A 24,944-nucleotide genomic window follows, 5' to 3' on the forward strand; every position below is an offset into this window, starting at 1 on the left:
GGGCGGGGCTTCAGCCATATTTTGAAATTGCTCTTGTAACTCCCCGGCGCGTCGTATTGAAATATAATTTTGATATCTGTTATTCTAAAGGCCAAATGAACGCAATTCAAGCGTTTTTTCTCAAATGTAGAAGTGCCCCAATAAATGAATTGTAAAAAAAAAACAAAAAAAAAAAACAATCGAACTGTAAGTAACGGGTGGCGCTGCGCTCACGCACACCTTTTGTGATCAGAATTACGTGCTTTCGACTAGAAATTACCGCGAATAAAAAGGTAACTGTGACTGGTTATATTAGAATGCAATTTACAGGTTCTCTTTATCATCTCATTTATGCCAAGCGCCTACACATTAAAATGAAGCCGCCTGCGTTCACGGAAAAAAAATATCCCGGACGTCCTCCGCTTGAACTTTAATGTCGCGGTGAACATTCAAAAACGCTATGCTTCGTTTCAGCTTAGGTCCAGACGTAGCCGATGCTACAAGCGCGAGCTCCGGGCTTTCAGCATCCCTGCCAAGCACGCGCGCTCGTGCAGTGCAAGCACTGTTCAGGAGGCCACATGTTCACGCCTGTAGCATCGGCTGCGTCTGGAATTAAGCTGAAACGAAGTATAGACCGAGCAGTTGCTCACTGGAAGTGGACGCTCTCAGGTGTGCTTTCAACCGTCGTAGTTAAGGGAACGAGCGCTCAGCTTCCGCCGTTGTTAAGGGCCGAGCCACTGGGATCTTGAGGAGAGACGATGGACGTTCTGAAATAGGGCCTCCGGACAGAGGGCGAGACGGGCGCTTCACGTTTGTCCCTCTTGCATTGGACGCCTAAAATTTCCCTATTTTCGGCGAAGTCTCCCTGACTTTGCGAAAATCGTCGCTCACGGATGCGATGAAGTCCGTCTTGCTTTCTGCTTTGTATGTCAAGGTGACATCACTATTCTATCCCATCTTATGCTACGCGCACCTAGTGTGGGGGTCTACCGGCACAACGAACTTAAACTTGCTTCGAATATTGCAAAAAAAAGCTCTACGAGCCATAGCTAATGTCTCTTCAACCTCTCCATCCTTGCCACTGTTTGAGAAGTACTCCATACTTGACGTTTCAAAAATGTATCCACAACGATTAATATTAACATTCCAGTCTGCCATGAAAGGTAAATATGATACTTTTCTCGCTATTGCGGACCTTCATTTGCACGATTCCATTCGTCAAACACGTCAGATACATCCATGGCATATACCACAATCACGAACTAACTTTGGACGTCAAACAATTAAACATGCACTTCCCGAGCTCCTAAATCATATCGCATCATTAGGAATTGATGTTATGTCAGTGGGCAGAAATGATATCTCTTGCATTGTATAATACTTAAAACATACCTTCTATTGTTTTTTTTTTTTTTTTTTTCTGTGTTAGTGTTGCTTGCCTTGTAGGGGTACCAAAGGGCCGGTCAAGCTGCAAATAGCAGCTTTTTTCCTTTGGTTTTCCCCCATCGTTGATGGAAATAAAGAAATGTGTCAAATGTTTCAAATATCCGATGCAATTCGTTATTACTATTAGCTTAATCTCTTCGTTGCACAGAACATCAGAAACTTGAAGAGACAAGCCTTCATATTCTCACTGCGCACAGGCGCAAGGTTAGTCAGGTTCCTTTCCACGTTCGGCGTGTAGTTTCTTTGTGGTGTGTCATGTCATTTCTTCGAGTGACGGAACGACGAGTTCGGACTGATGACTTCTCCTTACCCCGAGGATATGCTGCTGCTGCCTTTGGACCACGCTGCAAGATAAAAACGGCCTAGTAAAGATAACACTCTCTTTCCTTCGGCATCGGGTTCTGTAGCACGAATTTGTTAAACCTTTAATAGATAATAGATTTTGGTTTTGTGGTTGTTCAGAATTACCTTCGCCCTAAGTATGGGCCCCTGGTGTTTGTGCGTGTTCGGTTGCTCCAATTTTTCAGTGTCATTTTTTTTTTTTTTTTTTTTGCGAAAGTATAGCCATTTTTGTGTTTTGTCTGGCCTTTACGCGTTGGTATTGCAGTGCTACTTCGAAAAGCGGAAGGAGTTTTGTGCTGTGAGGAAGCTTTTAAAGTTGGTGGGCCGCAATTACGACGACAGTAGAACAATGAGCCACCCCGCCCGTATTCGTCTTGAAAAATGACAATGCAGCCTTACCCGTTTTATCTTAACAGCCCCTCCCTAATATTTGCCTGAGCGTCCGTGTCGGCGAGCTCACCCTCCTTCATTGAAGGGGGGGGGGGGGGGGGGGGATACCGTTGAACCCCTCCCGAAATAAAATCCTGGCTACGCCACTGCTCAGCGGTGCTTTCAGGTAGCGTGTCGCGACCTAGGCGCATTTTAACTTCGGTAGTAAGACGCGGCACGTCCGCTGGGGAGACGGGGGTGGCACCCCTGTAACCTCTTCCGCTGTATCTGTCTCGGCGCCAAAATGACCGATTAAAGCCAAAAAGACGTCACGTGCAGTTTCTCGAGTGGCCGCTGCGGGAGTTGGGGTTGGCAACCCATCGTTGTTTTCTACAAAATAAGTAAAGTAAAGCGAAACAACATCTTGGGGTTGGCGATTGAATTAGCGTGTGGGGATTCGTTGCCTGGCTTCCGAGCTATCAAGACGTATCACGATGAGCTCCGTCGGAGCGGTAACGGCCGCTGATAGCCGTGGGATCTCTGCTGAGTTAGGCTCCCAAGGATACAAGATCGTACTGCCTCCCCTGCTCAAGGGCGTTCACGCCCTGAATTCTTTTTTTCTGCACGCCGACATTACGGCGCGGCCTTATCGCATTGAAGATTTTAAAGCTGGACTCGAAAAAGCGGGAGTACTAGGCGAAGTCGCCGCATGTGGTTCATTTCAGATGAACCACGTGTGGATGGTGACTCTGAAAACACCGTTGGCCAAGAAGAAGCTGGTGGACGCCGCGTCCTTCGAGGCTAAAGGGAGACGCTGCATCGTCATCGACCCGGAGAAGGCCGAGGTGAGGCTGAAGCTTCATTGGATCCTTTTTCACCTTCCGGCCGAAACAGTGAAGATAGAAACTATTCTGGAAGCAGGCAAATTACTTAATTGGATAAGAAACTACCTTTCTGATCGCTATCAGTTTGTGACAATTGACGCTCATTCATTGTCGAAGGGAAAAGTTTCATCTGGTGTTCCACAGGGATCGGTACTGGCACCTTTCCCGTTTCTTGTTTACATAAATGTCATAGTTCAAAACGTTAATGTAAAAATCCGTCTTTTCGCTGACGATTGTATACTCTACTCACAAATCAACAACGAACAGGATCAAATCAATTTTAACAATGCACTTCAACATATTGTACAATGGTGTCATTACTGGCAGATGTTAAATTGAGATAAAACTGTATCTATGACCATAACTAACAAAAAGCAACCAAAATCATTTTCCAACCACATACACAATAAACCCCTGGAGAAAGTCACAGAGTACAAGTACCTCGGCCTACATATAAGCCATGACCCCCGTTGGGACTTACACATAGACTCTGTAACTCAAAAAGCGCTAAATAAACTTAATTTTCTAAAAGAACCTTAAAAAGTGGATCAACTGAGACGAAATTATTAGCCTACAAAACGCTAGTCCGCCCTATGCTTGAGTACGCCAACGTCGTATGGTTACCATACACGGCCTCTGGTGTTAGTAAGTTAGAAAGAATACAAAGAGTGGCTGCAAGGTTTATATCTAACAAATATAGTTGGCATGATTCCCCCTCCGAGTTATGTAAGCAATTGGAACTGTTGTCACTAGAAAAAAGGGCGAAAATTGCAAGGCTCAAATTTCTATATGAATTAGCTAACAGCAACTTCAACATCCCCAGAGAAAATTATCTAACTCCTACTAGTAAACGGCTAACAAGATATAACCATGGTAAGCTTTACGAAGAACTTCCAACCCACAATAATTGCTTCAAATATTCCTTCTTCCCCCGCGCTATCAACGAATGGAATCACTTGCCGCGAAACATTGTACATTCCACTAGTGTAGAGCAGTTTCTTAGTAACTTGGAAGCGCACCTGTCGACATAGGCTTGCATACCATCATCTTCAGATGTGTATTAAAAAAACATATATTTCTGTATGATGTACCACCCTACAAAAATCCCGAATGGGATTAGTAGTATTGGAAATAAATAAATAAATAAATAAAATTGTACTGGATCTTTATACAACCCGTTCGCAACCGGTTTGCGAACGCGGATCCGCTTCCAGTGTGAATGAGCGGTACGGGAGCCAGGGTTGGGCGTCTGTTTTCCACGTGCCGCCGCGCCGCTATTCGCCGAGATCTGATCACGTGAGGAGCCGGATCAAGTGCCGTGCAGGAAAGTAGACGTTGCACGCGCCCCGTCGTACGCTCCCTTGCGTTTCTTCTTCTAAGCGTTGTGAAAGATGGTGGGGGGGGGGGGGGGGGGGGGGAGGAGAGGGCCAATAGTGGTTGCGCACCGGGCGCTTGGTCACTGGCTCTCGGGGGGAGGGGGGTGTGGGGAGAAAGGTTGGGGGTGGAGGGGGGAGATAGAAATATATTTGTAGAAGGGGAGGGGGAGCGGGCATGTCGGAGCACGCGCGAGGGGGATTAATTTAGTTGCATCGAATACCGGGTGGCCGGGGATGGGGGGCGGGGGGAGTTGGGGGTCCAGCGCTGGAGGCTGGCACGGCGCGGTGTCCGGCGATCAAGCAATCGTCCGGGGCGACCACGTCGTGTGGTGGGAGGTCCCACTCTAGTCCATCCGCGCCGGAGTCCGGGCGCGTTCGTCGAGCACGCGGCAGGTGCGCGCCAAAGCGAGCGTCCAGGGCACGACTGAGCACAGCCGTCAGGGCCCCGCTCCGCAGTCGGCGGGCGCCCGGAGGAAGTTCAGAGGGACCACAGGAGCCCGGTTTCTTCCAGAAAGGTCAGTAGGGCCCTGAGCGCGCGGTCTTTGCCGCGCCGGTCGCCCCTGGGTCTCAGTATTTGTTCTGTGGTGTTGCAGGGCAGCCCCAGTGCGGCGAGGGATGTTGTCATGGCCGCCCGGGCGTCAGCGTGTGCCGGGCAGGTCAGGAGGAGGTGGTCGAGATCCGACCATTCTCCGTAGGTCGGGCATTCCGGGTCGGCCTCGTTGCGCAGGAGATGCATCCGTGCCGGCGTCAGGGCGCACCCCGTCCGGATCCTGTGGACGACCGCGGCGGCTGGACGGCCCGTGCCCCGAGGGGGCTTCGCCGGTCGGTCCCCGGCCGCGTACCGCTCGTCCGGGTGGTTTGCGGCGGCCTCCCGTGCGATAAGAAGCTTGGCGTCGGCGAAGGGGCCCACGTCCGACGTCCGGAACTCGGCGGCGTCATGGACCCGGTCCGCCAGGGCGTCCGCGCGCTCGTTGCCAGGAATCCCGCAGTGGCTCGGGACCCACTGGAACGCCAAGCGGTGGCCGAGGCCGCCGAGAAGCAGAGCCTCACCAGCGATCTCCCGAGCGAGGGGGCATGCCCCCTCGAGCCCGTACAGCTGAGACAGGGCCGCCTGGGAGTCGGAGAGCAGCCGCCAGCTGTCCGGGCGTCGGCTCTTGTAGTGGATCAGGCGCAGCGCCAGAAGGATCGCCGCCAGCTCCGTGGTGGTGCTGGTGGCGTGGAAGGCGAACCGTTCGCCCACGCCCAGGTCTGCCCTCTCCACAAAGACAGCCGCCGTCGACGAGCCGTCGCTGGGCCGCACGGAGCCGTCGGTGTACACCCTTGCCCAGCCGGGGTGGTGCCGCTCGATGTGGTCCTCCGTCAGCTGTTTGGCCACGACGTCGGCCGTTCTCCGTCGAGGGCCCATCCCGTCGACTCGGAGGTGGACAGTCAGTGGATGGGGGTCGGAGTGCAATGGTGGGAGGGGAGTGACCGCCGGTGCAGGGCCTGCGACGTCCCCCAAAACGCACAGAAGCTGCCCCAAGCGCGACTCGGGCCTCTCCGCAATGCGTGCCAGCAGCGGTGCCGCGGACTCGCAGGTGGAAATGGGGATGAGGTGCCCAAGTGCGCGCTTTTGGAGATGGTTGCTGACGGTGTTGGCTCCAGCTTCCGTGTACGTCGGGATGGACGCCGCCGACCTGGATATGCCGAGGCAGGTCCTAAGTGCGATCCGGTGGACTGTCTCGAGGTTTGCTGCCTGTGAGGTGTTGAGGCTGAGCAGCGGCAGCGCGTAGAGCGCCACCGACAGCACCAGTCCCTGATGTAGTTGGAGCATCATGTTCAGGGATGCCCCCCAAGTGCTGCCGGCGAGCGACCGCAGGGTGTTCATGCGGCGCCGCATTCTTTGGACTACGCTCGCCACCGCTGCCCCCCACGTCAGCCTCCTGTCCAGGACAAGGCCCAGGTATATGACCTTCTCCTCGTGGATGATCGGTTGCCCCTCGATGAGCAGTGTCGGTCGGAATGAGGCCGGACGCGGGGCGTAGATGAGCGCGCCGAGTTTTTCCGCCCGACACAGTGAGTCCGAGCTGCCTGAGATGATAGATGACGTTGTCCAGCGCCCTTTGAAGCTCGGCCACAGCCCTCCATCTTTCTCGGCCGCCCTGTCCGGTCACCCACAACGCGACGTTGTCCGCGTAGACAGCGACGTTGACGGGGTATCGCGCCGTGCCCCCCGCACGGGCTGCCGCCGGGACAGATGACATCCCGGCCGAGAAGAGGAGAGGGCTGATCACGCTGCCCTGCGGGACTCCGCGCGTGAGGTGCCGCGGTGAGCTCTTGTCCTTGCCCACCTTGACGGTCACCGTGCGGCCGCCGAGGAACGCCTGGACGAATCCCAGCGGCCGCCCGGTGACCCCGAGCCTCCGCAGGGCGTCGATGATCGGAGCGTGTGGCAGCGCATCAAAGGCCTGGCGTATGTCGAGTAGGACCAATGCCGCGGAGTGTCCCCTCGACTTGGCCTCTTCGAGCGAGCTGACGAGGTCCCCGATGGAGTCCGCCGTGCAGCGCTTGGTCCGGAACCCCGAGAAGCATTCAGGCAAGGCCCCTGCCGCCTCGAGGTGGTAGTTGAGGCGGCGCAGGACCATTCTCTCCATTGTCTTTCCGAGGCATGACGTCAGAGAGATGGGCCTGTATGAGCTTGGGTTGTTGGGGTCCTTGCCTTGCTTGGGGATGGGGACTGCCACAGCCTCCCTCCACTCGCTGGGGAGCCTGGCCGTTCGCCAGATGTTGTTGAAGAAGGCCAGGAGCTGTGGCAGGGTCCCCTCGTCCAGGTTCCGGAGGGCTTGGGCGGTGATCCCATCGGGGCCTGGTGCTGTGCGTCGGCGCGGGGCGGACTGCAGCGCGTGCCGCAGCTCGTGCAGTTTGAAGTCCGCGTCGGGGGCCTGCATGGCGGGGGCCGTCGGGGCCTCAAACATCCACCACATGGGAGGGGGCGTGCCCGGGGGAGGGGGGGGTGGGGGCCGTGAAGAGCGAGTCCGCCAGGAAATTCGCCATCTCGGTCGGGGACAGATGTAGGTGTGCTGCCAAGCAGAGCACGGGGCTGCGCGGGACCGGGAGGCCGCCCAACGTCCGCACCATTTTCCACGCACGTTTTCCCCCTCCTGGGGCCCCGAAGGAGGCGCACAGGAGACGCCACTGTCTCCTGGCTAGTCGTCGCCCATGGCGCCTGGTCCGCGTCGAGACGCTTGTACGCTAGGATGTCTTCAGGGTGGCTGGTTCGCCATGAGCGGCGCTGGGCCTGCCTTCTGCGGGCGCGGAGTTTGAGCCACAGGAGGTCGGGGTTGGGGCGGGTGCTGGGCACCTGGACGGTCCTCGTCGCTGCTCGCACGGCGTCCTCGATAAGCTGGGAGGTGAAGGGCAATCTGGCCGCCGCCCCCTCGGCGATCAGTGCCCGGTAGTGGTCCCAGTCGGTGATTTTGCATACCTTCATTGGGGCCTTTTTGGGGGTGCCCACCACGATGGGGAGGTGGTCACTGCCCCAGCTGTCTGGGAGAGGGCGCGCAGAGAGTCGCAGGCCCGGTGTGACGAGGGTCAGATCTATCACGCTGCCCCCCGCACCGGGGCCGACGTAGGTGGGGAAGCCCCCCGTGATGTTCAGGAGGTCCACTCTCTCTAGCGTTTCCTGTAGCCGCTTGCCTCGGGAATTCGTTTTGCGGTCCCCCCATGCTTCGGAGTGGGCGTTGAAGTCCCCGCAGATGATAGCACGGTCACGCCCCACTCGAGCACGGAGGGCACAGAGGTCAAGGGTGTCCCAGGTGGCGTTGCCGGGGACGTAAACGGAAACGATATGGAGAGGTCCGTCCGCGAGCTGCAGCGTAACCGCCACCATTTCCGCTGGGCCTCGGATGTCGGGGAGGTCGAGCCTGTTCTGCGTGAGACCCCTGCGGACGAGCAACATTGCTCTAGGATTGTCGCCCACGCGAGCGGGCGTGCTGCAGTATGGAACGTAACCGGACACTCGGGCGGCTGAGCACCTAGGCTCTTGGAGGGCCAGAGCCTCATAGGGGTTCTTTTTGTCCCTAAGGTGCGAGCGAAGCTCTTGTAGGCGCCGACCGAGGCCGTTACAATTCCACTGCAGCACGGCGCAAACGGACGCTCTGTGGGGGGGCCCTGGATCGTCAATGTTGTCCCCCATTGTTGGTGTGGAGATGGGAGTTCGGTGCGACGTCTGCGAGGATGGCAGAGCAGGCGCGGTGTAGCCCGTTTAGAGACCGCTGTGGCAGATGTTGCGCGAGGGCGGCGATAATCCGGGTCAGTTGTTCCAGGAGGACCCGGAGTTCAGAGTCGCCGCCCTGCGGGCCGGCGGGCAGGTGATCTTCTTGGGGAGGCAGCGCGCTCGGGAGAGCAGGGAGCTTGCCCCCGCGCTGGGCGCCGTGCCCCTGCGAGAAAACGCCGTGGTCTCCCCGCAGAGCACTTTGCCCCTGCGGAAAAGCGCCTGGTTTGTTTCCCCGCAGTGCGCGGGGGAATTCCCTCCCGTCCGGCGCAGCGGTGGTGGTGACGGCGCAGCTCGCTGCCCCGTCGTGGGAGGGGGTTCGTTGGCGCGGCAACCCAACAACTGGCAACCGCGACGCCTGCTCTTGGTGTGTTTCTTCCCGGCGCGCTTGGTCGGCGCGAGAGGGGTCCTGTTGCTGTTGTGCCTGTCTCCACGCGGGTCGGTGCAGAGGACGGGCGTCTGCCGATGTTCCGCCGCCGCCCGGGGCGTCCAGCCGGGGAAAGTCATCGTCCAGCTCCAGCATCGCGTTCGGCTCACCGCGTCGCGTATCCCCCTCTGCGGTGTTCCCAGCCCACCGGCGGGGGCCCCGCGCCCCGTGGAGCCCGCCGGCCTGCCTCCTCGCCTCGGCGGCCCGCGCCCACTCCCGGGCTCGCTCATATGCGACGCTTCTTCTAAGCGTTGTGAAAGATGGTGGGGGGGGAGGAGAGGGCCAATAGTGGTTGCGCACCGGGCGCTTGGTCACTGGCTCTCGGGGGGAGGGGGGTGTGGGGAGAAAGGTTGGGGGTGGAGGGGGGAGATAGAAATAGATTTGTAGAAGGGGAGGGGGGGCGGGCATGTCGGAGTACGCGCGAGGGGGATTAATTTAGTTGCATCGAATACCGGGTGGCCGGGGATGGGGGGCGGGGGGAGTTGGGGGTCCAGCGCTGGAGGCTGGCACGGCGCGGTGTCCGGCAATCAAGCAATCGTCCGGGGCGACCACGTCGTGTGGTGGGAGGTCCCACTCTAGTCCATCCGCGCCGGAGTCCGGGCGCGTTCGTCGAGCACGCGGCAGGTGCGCGCCAAAGCGAGCGTCCAGGGCACGACTGAGCACAGCCGTCAGGGCCCCGCTCCGCAGTCGGCGGGCGCCCGGAGGAAGTTCAGAGGGACCACAGGAGCCCGGTTTCTTCCAGAAAGGTCAGTAGGGCCCTGAGCGCGCGGTCTTCGCCGCGCCGGTCGCCCCTGGGTCTCAGTATTTGTTCTGTGGTGTTGCAGGGCAGCCCCAGTGCGGCGAGGGATGTTGTCATGGCCGCCCGGGCGTCAGCGTGTGCCGGGCAGGTCAGGAGGAGGTGGTCGAAATCCGACCATTCTCAGCAGGTCGGGCATTCCGGGTCGGCCTCGTTGCGCAGGAGATGCATCCGTGCCGGCGTCAGGGCGCACCCCGTCCGGATCCTGTGGACGACCGCGGCGGCTGGACGGCCCGTGCCCCGAGGGGGCTTCGCCGGTCGGTCCCCGGCCGCGTACCGCTCGTCCGGGTGGTTTGCGGCGGCCTCCCGTGCGATAAGAAGCTTGGCGTCGGCGAAGGGGCCCACGTCCGACGTCCGGAACTCGGCGGCGTCATGGACCCGCTCCGCCAGGGCGTCCGCGCGCTCGTTGCCAGGAATCCCGCAGTGGCTCGGGACCCACTGGAACGCCAAGCGGTGGCCGAGGCCGCCGAGAAGCAGAGCCTCACCAGCGATCTCCCGAGCGAGGGGGCATGCCCCCTCGAGCCCGTACAGCTGAGACAGGGCCGCCTGGGAGTCGGAGAGCAGCAGCCAGCTGTCCGGGCGTCGGCTCTTGTAGTGGATCAGGCGCAGCTCCAGAAGGATCGCCGCCAGCTCCGTGGTGGTGCTGGTGGCGTGGAAGGCGAACCGTTCGCCCACGCCCAGGTCTGCCCTCTCCACAAAGACAGCCGCCGTCGACGAGCCGTCGCTGGGCCGCACAGAGCCGTCGGTGTACACCCTTGCCCAGCCGGGGTGGTGTCGCTCGATGTGGTCCTCCGTCAGCTGTTTGGCCACGACGTCGGCCGTCCTCCGTCGAGGGCCCATCCCGTCGACTCGGAGGTGGACAGTCAGTGGATGGGGGTCGGAGTGCAATGGTGGGAGGGGAGTGATCGCCGGAGCAGGGCCTGCGACGTCCCCCAAAACGCACAGAAGCTGCCCCAAGCGCGACTCGGGCCTCTCCGCGATGCGTGCCAGCAGCGGTGCCGCGGACTCGCAGGTGGAAATGCGGATGAGGTGCCCAAGTGCGCGCTTTTGGAGATGGTTGCTGACGGTGTTGGCTTCAGCTTCCGTGTACGTCGGGAGGGACGCCGCCGACCTGGATATGCCGAGGCAGATCCTAAGTGCGATCCGGTGGACTGTCTCGAGGTTTGCTGCCTGTGAGGTGTTGAGGCTGAGCAGCGGCAGCGCGTAGAGCGCCACCGACAGCACCAGTCCCTGATGTAGTTGGAGCATCATGTTCTGGGATGCCCCCCAAGTGCTGCCGGCGAGCGACCGCAGGGTGTTCATGCGGCGCCGCATTCTTTGGACTACGCTCGCCACCGCCGCCCCCCACGTCAGCCTCCTGTCCAGGACAAGGCCCAGGTATGTGACCTTCTGCTCGTGGATGATCGGTTGCCCCTCGATGAGCAGTGTCGGTCGGAATGAGGCCGGACGCGGGGCGTAGATGAGCGCCCGAGTTTTTCCGCCCGACACAGTGAGTCCGAGCTGCCTGAGATGATAGATGACGTTGTCCAGCGCCCTTTGAAGCTCGGCCACAGCCCTCCATCTTTCTCGGCCGCCCTGTCCGGTCACCCACAACGCGACGTCGTCCGCGTAGACAGTGACGTTGACGGGGTATCGCGCCGTGCCCCCCGCACGGACTGCCGCCGGGACAGATGACATCCCGGCCGTGAAGAGGAGTGGGCTGATCACGCTGCCCTGCGGGACTCCGCGCGTGAGGTGCCGCGGTGAGCTCTTGTCCTTGCCCACCTTGACGGTCACCGTGCGGCCGCCGAGGAACGCCTGGACGAATCCCAGCGGCCGCCCGGTGACCCCGAGCCCCCGCAGGGCGTCGATGATCGGAGCGTGTGGCAGCGCATCAAAGGCCTGGCGTATGTCGAGTAGGACCAGTGCCGCGGAGTGTCCCCTCGCCTTGGCCTCTTCGAGCGAGCTGACGAGGTCCCCGATGGAGTCCGCCGTGCAGCGCTTGGTCCGGAACCCCGAGAAGCATTCAGGCAAGGCCCCTGCCGCCTCGAGGTGGTAGTTGAGGCGGCGCAGGACCATTCTCTCCATTGTCTTTCCGAGGCATGACGTCAGAGAGATGGGCCTGTATGAGCTTGGGTTGTTGGGGTCCTTGCCTTGCTTGGGGATGGGGACTGCCACAGCCTCCCTCCACTCGCTGGGGAGCCTGGCCGTTCGCCAGATGTTATTGAAGAAGGCCAGGAGCTGTGGCAGGGTCCCCTCGTCCAGGTTCCGGAGGGCTTGGGCGGTGATTCCATCGGGGCCTGGTGCTGTGCGTCGGCGCGGGGCGGACTGCAGCGCGTGCCGCAGCTCGTGCAGTTTGAAGTCCGCGTCGGGGGCCTGCATGGCGGGGGCCGTCGGGGCCTCAAACATCCACCACATGGGAGGGGGCGTGCCCGGGGGAGGGGGGGTGGGGGCCGTGAAGAGCGAGTCCGCCAGGAAATTCGCCATCTCGGTCGGGGACAGATGTAGGTGTGCTGCCAAGCAGAGTACGGGGCTGCGCGGGACCGGGAGGCCGCCCAACGTCCGCACCATTTTCCACGCACGTTTTCCCCCTCCTGGGGCCCCGAAGGAGGCGCACAGGAGACGCCACTGTCTCCTGGCTAGTCGTCGCCCATGGCGCCTGAAGTCCGCGTCGAGACGCTTGTACGCTAGGATGTCTTCAGGGTGGCTGGTTCGCCATGAGCTGCGCTGGGCCTGCCTTCTGCGGGCGCGGAGTTTGAGCCACAGGAGGTCGGGGTTGGGGCGGGTGCTGGGCACCTGGACGGTCCTCGTCGCTGCTCGCACGGCGTCCTCGATAAGCTGGGAGGTGAAGGGCAATCCGGCCGCCGCCCCCTCGGCGATCAGTGCCCGGTAGTGGTCCCAGTCGGTGATTTTGCATACCTTCATTGGGGCCTTCTTGGGGGTGCCCACCACGATGGGAGGTGGTCACTGCCCCAGCTGTCTGGGAGAGGGCGCGCAGAGAGTCGCAGGCCCGGTGTGACGAGGGTCAGATCTATCACGCTGCCCCCCGCACCGGGGCCGACGTAGGTGGGGAAGCCCCCCGTGATGTTCAGGAGGTCCACTCTCTCTAGCGTTTCCTGTAGCCGCCTGCCTCGGGAATTCGTTTTGCGGTCCCCCCATGCTTCGGAGTGGGCGTTGAAGTCCCCGCAGATGATAGCACGGTCACGCCCCACTCGAGCACGGAGGGCACAGAGGTCAAGGGTGTCCCAGGTGGCGTTGCCGGGGACGTAAACGGAAACAATATGGAGAGGTCCGTCCGCGAGCTGCAGCGTAACCGCCAGCATTTCCGCTGGGCCTCGGATGTCGGGGAGGTCGAGCCTGTTCTGCGTGAGACCCCTGCGGACGAGCAACATTGCTCTAGGATTGTCGCCCACGCGAGCGGGCGTCCTGCAGTATGGAACGTAACCGGACACTCGGGCGGCTGAGCACCTAGGCTCTTGGAGGGCCAGAGCCTCATAGGGGTTCTTTTTGTCCCTAAGGTGCGAGCGAAGCTCTTGTAGGCGCCGACCGAGGCCGTTACAATTCCACTGCAGCGCGGCGCAAACGGACGCTCTGTGGGGGGGCCCTGGATCGTCAATGTTGTCCCCCATTGTTGGTGTGGAGATGGGAGTTCGGTGCGACGTCTGCGAGGATGGCAGAGCAGGCGCGGTGTAGCCCGTTTAGAGACCGCTGTGGCAGATGTTGCGCGAGGGCGGAGATAATCCGGGTCAGTTGTTCCAGGAGGACCCGGAGTTCAGAGTCGCCGCCCTGCGGGCCGGCGGGCAGGTGATCTTCTTGGGGAGGCAGCGCGCTCGGGAGAGCAGGGAGCTTGCCCCCGCGCTGGGCGCCGTGCCCCTGCGAGAAAACGCCGTGGTCTCCCCGCAGAGCACTTTGCCCCTGCGGAAATGCGCCTGGTTTGTTTCCCCGCAGTGCGCGGGGGAATTCCCTCCCGTCCGGCGCAGCGGTGGTGGTGACGGCGCAGCTCGCTGCCCCGTCGTGGGAGGGGGTTCGTTGGCGCAGCAACCCAACAGCTGGCAACCGCGACGCCTGCTCTTGGTGCGTTTCTTCCCGGCGCGCTTGGTCGGCGCGAGAGGGGGCCTGTTGCTGTTGTGCCTGTCCCCACGCGGGTCGGTGCAGAGGACGGGCGTCTGCCGATGTTCCGCCGCCGCCCGGGGCGTCCAGCCGGTGAAAGTCATCGTCCAGCTCCAGCATCGCGTTCGGCTCACCGCGTCGCGTATCCCCCTCTGCGATGTTCCCAGTCCACCGGCGGGGGCCCCGCGCCCCGTGGAGCCCGCCGGCCTGCCTCCTCGTCTCGGCGGCCCGCGCCCACTCCCGGGCTCGCTCATAGGCGACGCAGCTCCGATCGAAAGCATCATGGTCGCCGTCGCAGTTTGGGCACCTTGTTGTGTCCCTGCGGCAGATGTTCTTGGGGTGGGCGCCGCAGCAGTACGGGCACCGGTTCTTCTCTTGGCAGGCTCTTCGAGTGTGTCCCAGTCTGCCACAAGCGCCGCACTGGATGGGGCGGGGATGCGCCGCCGTGACGGGGAGGCGAAGACCCCAGAGATCGACGTGGTGCGGGCGGGGGCCGTCGAAGTGGAGTCTGATGGTGCGCCCCCCCGCAAAGACGTCGGTGCGCTGGATTGGGACAGCCGAGGATATACCTTCGACCACCTCGGCCGTCTCCGCCTCGAAACGGGGGCGGACAATACCTCTGCTCTGGGCCGTCGGTTTGCTCAGGTAGGTTGTCACTGCGATGTTGTGCAGGACTTTCACTCCGAGCATGATGTCGATCGCTTCCGGGGAGTCGAGGTCGACAGCGGCCACGTTGCGTCGCGTATTTACGCGAGTCACGAGGGCCCTTCCGTTGGTAGCCAGTGTTAAAGCCCTCGCGATTTTTAGTTTGTTTGTCACGTTAAACTGACCCTTAGTCCCGGTGGGTCGGACGAGGACGGTGATCCTCTCACCTGGTCGGATGGTTGGCCGCGCGGGTGGTTTCTGAGTTGCTTTGGGGCGTTGCTGTTTGCTGTTTTTGCCGCGTCGGCGCTCGGCCGGGTCGATTGTTGCGGGGGTGGCGGTCACGGTCCCGTCAAGTTGATCGCCGTCTCCGCCCTCGCAGTCGTCGGTCATGCCTGCGAAGCGGTTTTTGGTGGGGATGGTTGTCACGCTGATATTTTGTAGGGCCTCTTTGGATAGTGGGGGCCGCTCGCTGGTGACGTTCGGCGTTATGGGCTCCTGTCGCTCCGGGGCGCCCGAGGCCGCAGGGGGAAACGCTGGGGGTGCCCCGCCCGGCTTCTTTCGCGTGGGGGAGGGGGGGCGTGGTCCGTTGTTGTTGTTGCTGTCGTCGTCGTTGTTGTTGTTGCTGCTGCTGCTGTTGTTGTTGTTGTCTCTGTCGGTGTTCTTTTTCCCGGCGGCCTTCCTTTTGGGGGGCGGGTGTTCTTGGAGCCTTGCTGTTGGGGCTGATGCTGCCCCGCGTTGTATCTCGCTCACGGGGGAAGGGGGGGTGGGGCTTTCCGCGCGCACCTGCGTTCGGGGTCACGACGGAGGAGGCGGCAGCCTGGGGTTCTGGCTGCCTGTCCAGGGCGGCGGGGGGTTCTACCTCCGAGTCCCTCTGGGGGGCGGGGGGGGAGGCGTGGCCCGGGGGTTCTGGCCGCTTGTCCTGGGGGTGCTCGGGGGCGCGGGAGAAGGGGTGGGGGGCGTGTGCTCCCCCTGTTGGCCTGGGCGGGCGGTGGTTGTCGGGGGGTGTTCGGGGGACGGTGGAGCGAGATGCCATGTCGGCTCGGACGCAAAAATAGGGCCGATCGGGATCAGGCCCGGGGTGCTTGGGCAGGGGGGCGGGAGCTGCTTGTCCTTTGTCCGCGGTGTCCGGGGGGGTCCAAGTAAACTCTTCTGGCTGGCGGCCGCCAGCTGCCTTAAAATTCTCATCCCTGGTGAAGACGAGCTGATGATACTCTTTCCAGGTGGCGACCGGCGGCTCTGGCGCGTGTGGTGCGCGACGGGGGAGTCCTGGGGCGGGGCGGGAGCGGCTGTTCCTTTCTGGGCCTCGTCCGCCATCTTGGACATCCTGCTGCCTCGCTCGGGCAGTGGGGTCGTCGGGGTCCCTTTTTGGGGAGCCTCCGGCTGCGCCTGCCCTTGCCTCTTTAAGGCACGAGGGCGGTGGGAATGGCGCAGCTTACGAACTTTGGAAACTGCGCGGTTCCCCCTAAGGGGGAAGGTGGCGGGTCGGGACGGTTTTAGAACACGTCCGTTGGGTTTGAAGTTCCGAGCGACTCTCCTAGGCGACGCAGGAGCGCGCCGCGCACCTCGAACGCGCGGCGCCGTTATTCGCCGAGTTCAGTCACGTGACGAGCGGGATCAACATGCCGTGCAGGAAAGACGGCGCTACGGAGCTACGCGCAACTCTGGCTCCACGCGCCGGCAGCGCGCCGGTAAAAGGAAGACGGTGGCGCGCGCTCCGCCGCATTTGTTCCTCTCGACGCCGACAAATATGGCGGTGCCTCAAGTATCTACATCGTCGGCGGCCGCAACGTCGCCAGTAGCGAAGCCTGCCGAGGTTGCGGCGCCAGTCCAGAGCAGAGGACCGAATCGCGCAGAATCATGGGAAGTTAAAGGGAAAATATACTTTTTTAGAGGGGCAGGAAATGGGCAAGGAGGAATTTCTCTTCCCCATTTCAGACAATGGTTTGCGCAACCTTTCAGTATATAGGAACCTTAACCTACTGCCCACAGGGGTCCAGACCCCCATTGAAATCCCGGGGGGAGGGGGGGAGGGGGGGAGGGGGGGGGAGGGGTCTGAGATCCCCCGAGAGACCCCCTTGGCTGTAAGCACTGCGTTTGGCTGCCGGCTTCAGTTCCGGCTTCACTTGTGGTTAGCTGTTTGACTGGCGTGAGCCGGTATGTCGCCTCCTCTTCTTCCTAACTGCATGCAGAAAGCATTGCTGCCTTTTATTAACTACGGAGCGCCACCGGCTACCGACTGTACCTATTGCAACCATGCATACAAATAGTAAGATGAAGCATACATCGAAAAATATCTGCGAGCCATGTAGTGTGCCCGTATCACACTGCACAACAGAAGTTCAAAACAAATCTCCTTCTATGACTGACGAACAGCCTACCGCTGCTGAAACGATTAATCCAGCTTTATTCACCACTGCCTCCGTTTTTGAAGTCCTAAGGGTAGTATTGTTTCGATTAAATTTCTCCCGGGAGCTTGGTTTGTCGACCCAGGTAGGTCATCTTATAGTCCGAGGCAGTATACAATTCTGCGATCTCCAGAGTTCAAATCCAGGCGCACAACGTTGTTCGATTATTGAAGCAAAATAATTTGATGGTTTGATCTATCTCTAGATCGTCACAGAAAAATATTATGAAGACGTGATAACAAGTTCTTACGGAGTCACGTCACGGTATGACGTGACGTTACAGTGTCCACTGCGTCCTGCGCTCACGCGACACTGATCCCGTCACAAGACGCACGACGGTCACGTGTGTAATATCAGCATGCGTCACGTGACGTGACATCAGATCTCGTGACGTAAATAAGTCTCTCGTCCCGCATTCTGCCTAATTCTTTCTACGTAGGATCGAGATTATGAATTTTTTATTGTTAATTATGTGCCAAACCGTTAAGGGCGGCACCAAACACAAGAAAGTACTCACATGGAAGACGTCGCGTCCTTTTATTACCTCCTCTAAAATACTTTATTTTCGCGGGATCAAGATTTCTCGTATTCGGCGGCGAAGTAAGGTTTTCGGGGATATTACGCGGGCACGAAAGTTTCCGAATAAGGGCGGTACGCTATCTACGGGTGATGCGCGAAAGCACCCGATGTCAAAAGCCCCGCGTCAAATGACCCGCGGCAATTGCCCCGCTCTGTTTGCCCAGTTTTCAAAAACCCGAGTTACAGTAGTCCACGACTCGATTTCTGTCAACAGCTCAAAACCTCAACGTGCGTTTAAAAGTTTTTGTTTAGTTTTTTTTTTTTTTTCAATACGTTTTACTCAGTCTAAAAAAAAGTTGCGCAAAAAACATAGCTTTCTTTTTCTTCGAAGATTTGTCGTGAATTTTTGCTTAATTATCCATATAATATTTAATATTTCCTTTCAGCATACTTATTTATTTTAAGAAAGCAATTTATAACATTTGCATGATTATATATTGAAGTCTACAAGCCGCCTTAGCGACGTTCTAAAGAAACTCGTCCACGTTGAAGAGCACCTTTCCACAAGCGAGTTAATTGATGCTGTTGATTTTATTCTCAGTGTCTGGCCGCATTAGACATCAGCAACAGCGATGCCTGACTTGTAGCATCACCTCATTTAAGATCTTAGGCGAATATGTATAGGCATGCGTTCTACCAAACATATGGTCCATCTTCCTAAAATTAAAAACTGACCTTCAATTTCTAGTGCAGCGATGGTCTAGGGCGCACCTTTGTCCCTTTGCATGTGAAGTACCTCCATTAAAACTCAGTTCATTGCTGGCGAGTGTGACGTTTAATGCCTGAAGCTCCGATCTGTAGATTTCGCCAAGTGGTCACTTGTCTTTGTCCCAAGGCTCTTTTAATATTCAATTGTCAGCCTTCCCTTATCGTTCCGTTCACTTCACACGTCAACTGCAGAGTAGACCCGTAAGAGATAAGGATGAAGGCGTGGAATAATGCCGGTCACAGTGCCAAAAAGGAATGTAAGAGCGGGACAGTGATGACGGGTATTTCGACTCGGACGAGATGAATATGAAGCAGGGTCATTGAGATGCGCCTGGCTATTGATGAGGGGAATTTCAGACAAGGACTTTGCACTTGGGCCAATCGTCATACACCGGCTATGTACTTACCATATGACAACATATTCGAACGATCTATTTTTTTTCTTTTGTTTTCTTTTGTTTTGCGGTATAGGCTCCTTGCACTGGCGTCACATCGCACACATTTGAACACCAAGTAAAAGGAGGAGAGGGAAGCTGCTTTTGTGACAGGTTGATCTTCTATAATCTTCTGGGAGGAGAATGGCGACGCCTGTGCAAATCCGGGCTGCACAAAGGAGGATTATTATAATACAATTAAATGCAAAGGTGGAAGCGAGCTGGACAAGAATGACGAAAGTAATCCCTGGAGAAGGGGAACAAGAGGAACAAAGGACAAACATAAATCTCCAAACACAGCTAGGTGACTGGTGAGCGACCGAAAAGCTGTGTTTGGAGATTTATGTTTGTCCTTTGTCCCTCTTGTTCCCCTTCTCCAGGGATTACTTTCGTCATTCTTGTCCAGCTCGCTTGCACCTTTGCATTTAATTGTATTATAATAATAACTTTAAATTGCAAGCTTCACCCTTGTTGGTGTGTAGACTAACTAAAAACGCTTTCTGAAACATTTCACTTTCAAATGCTTTGAAACACTACTGTGCAGGTGGTCCGGGAACGAAAAGCATGTTAGAGAGATCCAAGTCAGATATAAAATAAATAAAATCAAAGTCTTTGACGTGGTTCACTACGCAGCACTAAATGATACAGCTGCTTTCCGACCACCTGGGCGCTTCGGCTGTTGACACAAATCTCTCACAGACCGATGGCGTGCAACTCCACTGTAGAGGGCAGAAACAGCACTCGCAGTAAGGAGCACTTATTCGGTCTTCTAAAATATAGCGTTTGAAGCTTTCTTTCGTACTTTCGTAACCCGGGCACTTGCCTTGACTCTTTTGATCTAAGTGAAACTAAGCATTGTTAATACAACTTAATCATACCTAACCACGGCCTACCACGCCAAGCCTGAACGGAACAGACCAATCTGACCGAGAGTAGTCTGAACGCAACCCAACATGGCAGTACCCAGTTCACCGGAGGTGGATGACATTGTGGTGACCTTGGACGACATCGAGCGTCTCGCAAGGGCCAAGCTGGACCCTGTCTCCGGAGCCTACTTCAACTCCGGGGCTGGCCTGGAGCAGACTCTAAACGAGAACCAGATGGCGTACTTGAGGTATTGTGCACCTGGAGGGTGCGCTGCGTCGAATCACCTCATCTACCGGCGATCAGAACAACGATCAAGGGTTCTTTCTTCTGTTTTACCAGATGAAAGGGCTTCTAGTCGTCGTTTAAATCGACAGCAGACTCTTATGGACAATATTTACGAACAAAATACTTCGAGTACCCCAAGCAACTTGGGGCACTTCACTGCGCGCTCTCTCCGACGCTCTAAGCTGCTGGAGGGCCCAAATGTGTTCCCTATTCTAACTCTGTCTATTTGCTCCGCTCCGCTCATGCCGATGGTCTCGCTTCCAGTACCCTCTCTCCCTTTCAGGCTTCCCATCGAAGTTTTAACAAAGCCTACTGGCGATTTTTAGCACGTGTTTCTGAACCTCCTTTCACGGTTTCGTCTTTGGTCCACCAGGCGTTCTGAATATCTGATTTGCTTGGAAACGCTAGCGAGCGGACATACCGCCACAGCTTTTTCTTCTAACCGCTAGGTGCCGTCGATTTCGCCGGAGTCGCCAATCCAGATTCGCGCGAAGTGTATGCCACCCCACGAGGTAGAGGGGCTTAGAGTGATAAACCGGAAGTTCGGAAGTGGCAACCCCCCGGTTGCCGCCATGATGTACGCAAATGTGACCACTCGTCACGTGACCTCCCATGAGCCGCGACGTCACAGGTAAGATGGCAGCGCCCAGAGCTGGTGGATGCGAGTTTGTTCGGTGCGCGGTAGCCGTGATGTCCAGCTGCTTTCCCGGCGACGACTTCGGGCTTCTTCGCGCTCGCTGACGCAGGCATAATGTGAAAATATGAAGGACTGAGACTTTATACCCTTTTTCCGCAAGATCGCTCTGGATCATCTGAGTATTAACACCTGTGAGACCGCAACAGCCGTATCGCTACCGGTGCTCAGATTCCGGGATGTGTTCGAGGATCGATAGAACTTTGAGTGCTTTTAGCATGAAATTTTCGCATTCTCTTAGCTTTGTTTGAACGTTGGAATGCCTGAGAGTCGACGCGAAATGTATGCGTCGGATGTAGGGCCTAGAGGAATTTGTTTCTGCCCTGGGTAACTGCATAGTCACAGGTTAGAGGTTAGAATGTTCTACGCGTCGAACCTTTTACGCCGACCATTCCAGAAGCCCACGCGTGTACATGGGGCTTCGCGTGGCGAGCCAAGGTCAGTCTCGCCCCGGCGCTCGATCCTGCGGTTTCGGCGACATCGACGCCCGCGACGCTCTGTTGTTTTCTTCTGTTCCCTTTTTGTTCTGGGCACAAGTTCGCCCCATTAAACGTTTAGTTTCTTCATTTGACATTGCCTCATCAATTGTCATTCTGACAACATTGAAGGGTCAGAGATGCGAGTGTCCTCAAAAGGACCTGCAAGTGCAGTGAACACAATTCTTGGTGTATAGACTCTCAAAACGTAAAGGCAAGCGGAAATATGTTTATCTGGTTAGTGTATCAAATATGTTTATTTCCACTTGATTACATAATTATTGATTCTTAGTAAATGGTTCCATAACGAGTTCTTTCTGCGACAATCTCGTGTCAGGCGTTCAGTCGTAGTACCTGTGAACATTAATGTTGTCGGATGACGCTCCTGGCACGTAGGTGTACAGTTTGGTCGAGTAGTAACTTTGACTGACTGATGCAGTCGTGTAATCATACGTCATGTGCGGCCACTGACATCTGATGCACTGAAGCTGCAGGGCTGGCTTCTAATCCGCAAATTTTCCTGGTAGTTTTCTGCATCAATGCAGCAAGCTTGGGCGTGTATTGCTTACGTGGCTGTGCCTTTTGCTGTACCGTTGACTTGATAGCTGGCACCAATGTTTGTTTGCTATCCAAGCCATTTCACTTCCATTTCGTAATGGCGATTTATTCTCCATCCCGCGACCACTGCAACTTGTGTAAGTCTCGTGTGGAAAAGTGCAGTCTGGTGATACTTGCAGTCCACTTTTGACAGCAACCAACAATTCTATTTCTTCAAGTCACTCAGCGGCATTCTCCCTCAAAGTTGGAAATTGTGTACTTTGCGGCGTGGACATAGATATTAGTGTCAGCAAATTATTAGTTATTGTCCTTTAACGACAGCCGACACCAAATCAACTCCTTGCATTGCCGCTCACCTGCTTTGTCGTGCTTACCTCCCATCTAGATGAAGGGGATCACAAGCTTCGGGGTAATGTCGGCACCAGGGACAAAGACCGCCGAAGATTATCCTCAATCTTTCGCGGACGCTCGTCGAGACGTGGTCGACGGTCGTTCGGCACGAACCCTTGCAGGCCAATTCATTGGTACTGGCACCTCCAGTAGATATGGTCGGCCATTAGCAGAGTGGTTTTCGGTCGGCCATTAGCAACACCTCCGTTTTCCTCGGTGTACTTTGTTCAGCGCGGACCTACACTAGTTCTTCCCGATGTCGGGAATGCTTCGGCGTTGGGATGTCTCGTTGAACTGTCATTGAATAGTAACGGGTAGCCAATGGTGGTCGTTGTGACTTTGTGGCATAAGTCGCCCTCGGTTCGTCAGATGCCGATTCGCTCGAAGAAGTCTCCAGTTGAAAACGCTGACGAACTTGTTCCGAAACAATCTCGGCAATCAAAATAAAAGCTGGGCAACTGATGGCAGGAACTAGCTTCCTTATCTCCCCCCGGACACCGTTGTGGATGATGTCGCGGATGCCTGGGGGGCTGGCGCCGAAGTTGCAGCTGGACGATTTGAGTGTTGAGACGCTGGGGAGTTGTTGATATTGACAGGCTGGGGCCTGCAGTGCACATTCAATGTTGGAAGCCTCACTGATATGAACCCTTCGACTGTTGTCGTGGGGTTGCGGACAAGGCTGCCGAAGGTGTTGTTTCTCACAGGGGGCACATGGGATTCTTAGCTTCTTGTCTTCTCTAGCATCACGGCTGGCGTGGGTGCTCGATGACGCGCAAGACATCCTCCACGAAGGTGGTGACGCTCTCGTCGGGGCCGTGTCCTGGACAGAATCAGGAATTCGGCTCTCTCTCGTCAATGTTGGCTGGTAAACATGCACTTCAGCTCGATCTTGCAAACTTCCCACGACTTTAAGGAGGATTCGTGGTTCTCAAACCAGGGCCTGGCAGTTTCCACGAGAAGTATAGGTTCTGCAGAAGCTGGTTGTCCGTCTACCCACACTGGCGGGCGACCCGGTCATATTGCTCAATCCAGCCCTCGACGTCTTCATACACCTAGCGTGAAAGGGCATCAGAGTGCGAGGTGCGACGGGCATGCAAACTATGGTGGGAGCGGACGCGGTTTGCCGCTACAGGTTTGTCATTGTTGGCTTAGTCAGCTTCGGTTTTTCTGGCAAAAGACCTGATTCCGGTGGTTCTTGCTGGTAGCAGCGACTGGCTCAGATTCCAGGTTCTTCGTGGTGTATTTCCGAGGTTCGTCCTTGCGCTGCTCGCTCGTATTGTGGGTTTTTCTGCCGGGCTCGGGATAGGACTTGGTTCACGGCTCGCCGGGGGGTTTAAGACGCGGGATAATCGGCCACCCGTGTCTTGCTCTTGCTCTCGGGGGGGGGGGGGGGGGGGGGGGGGGAGGGGGGGGGGGGAAGGGGGGGGGGGGCTTCAGCCCTCCTTCTAGAAGATTCGGACTGTTGAAGAAAACAATAAGGGGAAAGAGGGCGTGGTCGGGCTTATTTTAATCTGAAATTATTTATGCATATGTATAGCTACTGTCGCTCTTCACTGCATAGAAGATGGCGTAGATGGTCATTGTTAGAAACTTGTTGTCAGAAGGCACTACTCGTCACATGCTTAGTGGTTCGGAAGTTCAAAGCTATGTCTTTTCGACCTAAATAACTGTGCCAATAGTCAAAAAAAAAAAAAAACATGTTAATAAATGCGGGGATAAAAACCTGGAGGAAAAAAACTATCAAGAATTCGCCGGAAGTGTTGCATTCTTGCATATTCATAGGTTTAGAACTTCGAAACAAGTTTCTCCTACCAAAATGTGTACAGGCTAAAAGAAACACGTCCCAGGAACGTGAAGCGAAAAAAAAAAAAAAAGTTTTCTTTTAATGACGTGCTGAACTTGAACAATACTAGAAATCTTCTCCCATGAGTTAATTTATTCCTTAACGTGAAAAAACAATAAATACATTATTTTGTATTTTGCAGATGGCAATGATATGTAATGTCTGTGGTGTTAATTTAAATGCGATACCTCAAACAACTTAGACGAAAATAAATACCAAGTTTAGGGCATAATTGCATGTAGATACATGTTTGGACATTTCTTCGAAACTCACCTTGAATATCAACAATCATATCTTAAGACGACACTTACCTAGGCTATACATAGACCATTCTTAAAAAGTTTAACATCTCTACCATAAATAGCTTCGGCTACAGCGCGCTTCAAATCTGGCACAAACGATAATCGTCCAAAACCCGTCGTCCTTCCTCGCCCCTTCGGGAATTTATTTCTTTAAAACTAAGCATGCCAGAACATTGACATAAAAGGCATTGTCTTTCGTAAGGAACGCAGCACCGCACGTAAAAGTTCGAGAGAAAAAAAATTGCGAATGTACCTCACTACTTGAATTCAAATGAAACCGTCCGCCGATCTTTCGAAGTTCGACGAACGTCGAACTTCTACCCTAAAAGTTCAAAGTTCGTCAAACGTCTGACTTTTCAGGATTCGAACGTTCGAAACCTTTCAAATTCTCTTGATAAATAAATTCGAAAGTTCAAAAATTATCGAATTCCTTAGCATGGGAAATCGAAAGTTCGAAAAGCTTCGAACTTTTTAGTGCAAGAAGTTCGAAAGTTCGAAAATCATTGAATTTTTTGGTCAGTCAAATTCGCAAGTTCGACAAGCATCGAATTTTTCAGCGTCATAAGTTCGAAAAGGATGGAATTTTTTAGCGTAATAAGTTTGATGGTTCGAAAGGCGTCGAAAATTCGACTTCCGTCACATTTTACGATATAGAAAATCGAAATCTTTCGAACCTTTCGAACCGCTTGATTCGATAATCGAAACTTTGGTTCGAAAAAAGTCCGCGGCATTTCTACTATTTGTTAGCCCATCATCACCCACTGGTCTTTTACCTTCAAAATCTATTTGAACGGTAAC

The 24,944-nt window shown here is 56.1% G+C and overlaps 1 protein-coding gene and 1 pseudogene across 1 annotated transcript in view; one reads left to right on the forward strand and one right to left on the reverse strand.

Annotated features, from left to right (window-relative positions):
• Positions 1-9,482: 9,482 nt before the first annotated feature.
• On the reverse strand, positions 9,483-12,775 carry LOC120842466 (annotated as a pseudogene).
• A 7,041-nt stretch (positions 12,776-19,816) lies between these two features.
• LOC8029309 (hydroxyacid oxidase 1) overlaps positions 19,817-24,944 on the forward strand; it is an 89,278-nt gene continuing 84,150 nt past the window's right edge. Inside the window, exon 1 of the mRNA XM_040213614.2 lies at positions 19,817-19,845. Within this exon, the coding sequence (XP_040069548.1) occupies positions 19,832-19,845 (14 nt within the window). The 5' untranslated portion in view covers positions 19,817-19,831. The remainder of the gene's footprint in view (positions 19,846-24,944) is intronic.

Source organism: Ixodes scapularis, unplaced genomic scaffold (genome assembly GCF_016920785.2).
Source record: "Ixodes scapularis isolate PalLabHiFi unplaced genomic scaffold, ASM1692078v2 PGA_scaffold10__122_contigs__length_95168666, whole genome shotgun sequence".
In the NCBI taxonomy this organism is placed as follows: Eukaryota; Metazoa; Arthropoda; class Arachnida; order Ixodida; family Ixodidae; genus Ixodes; species Ixodes scapularis.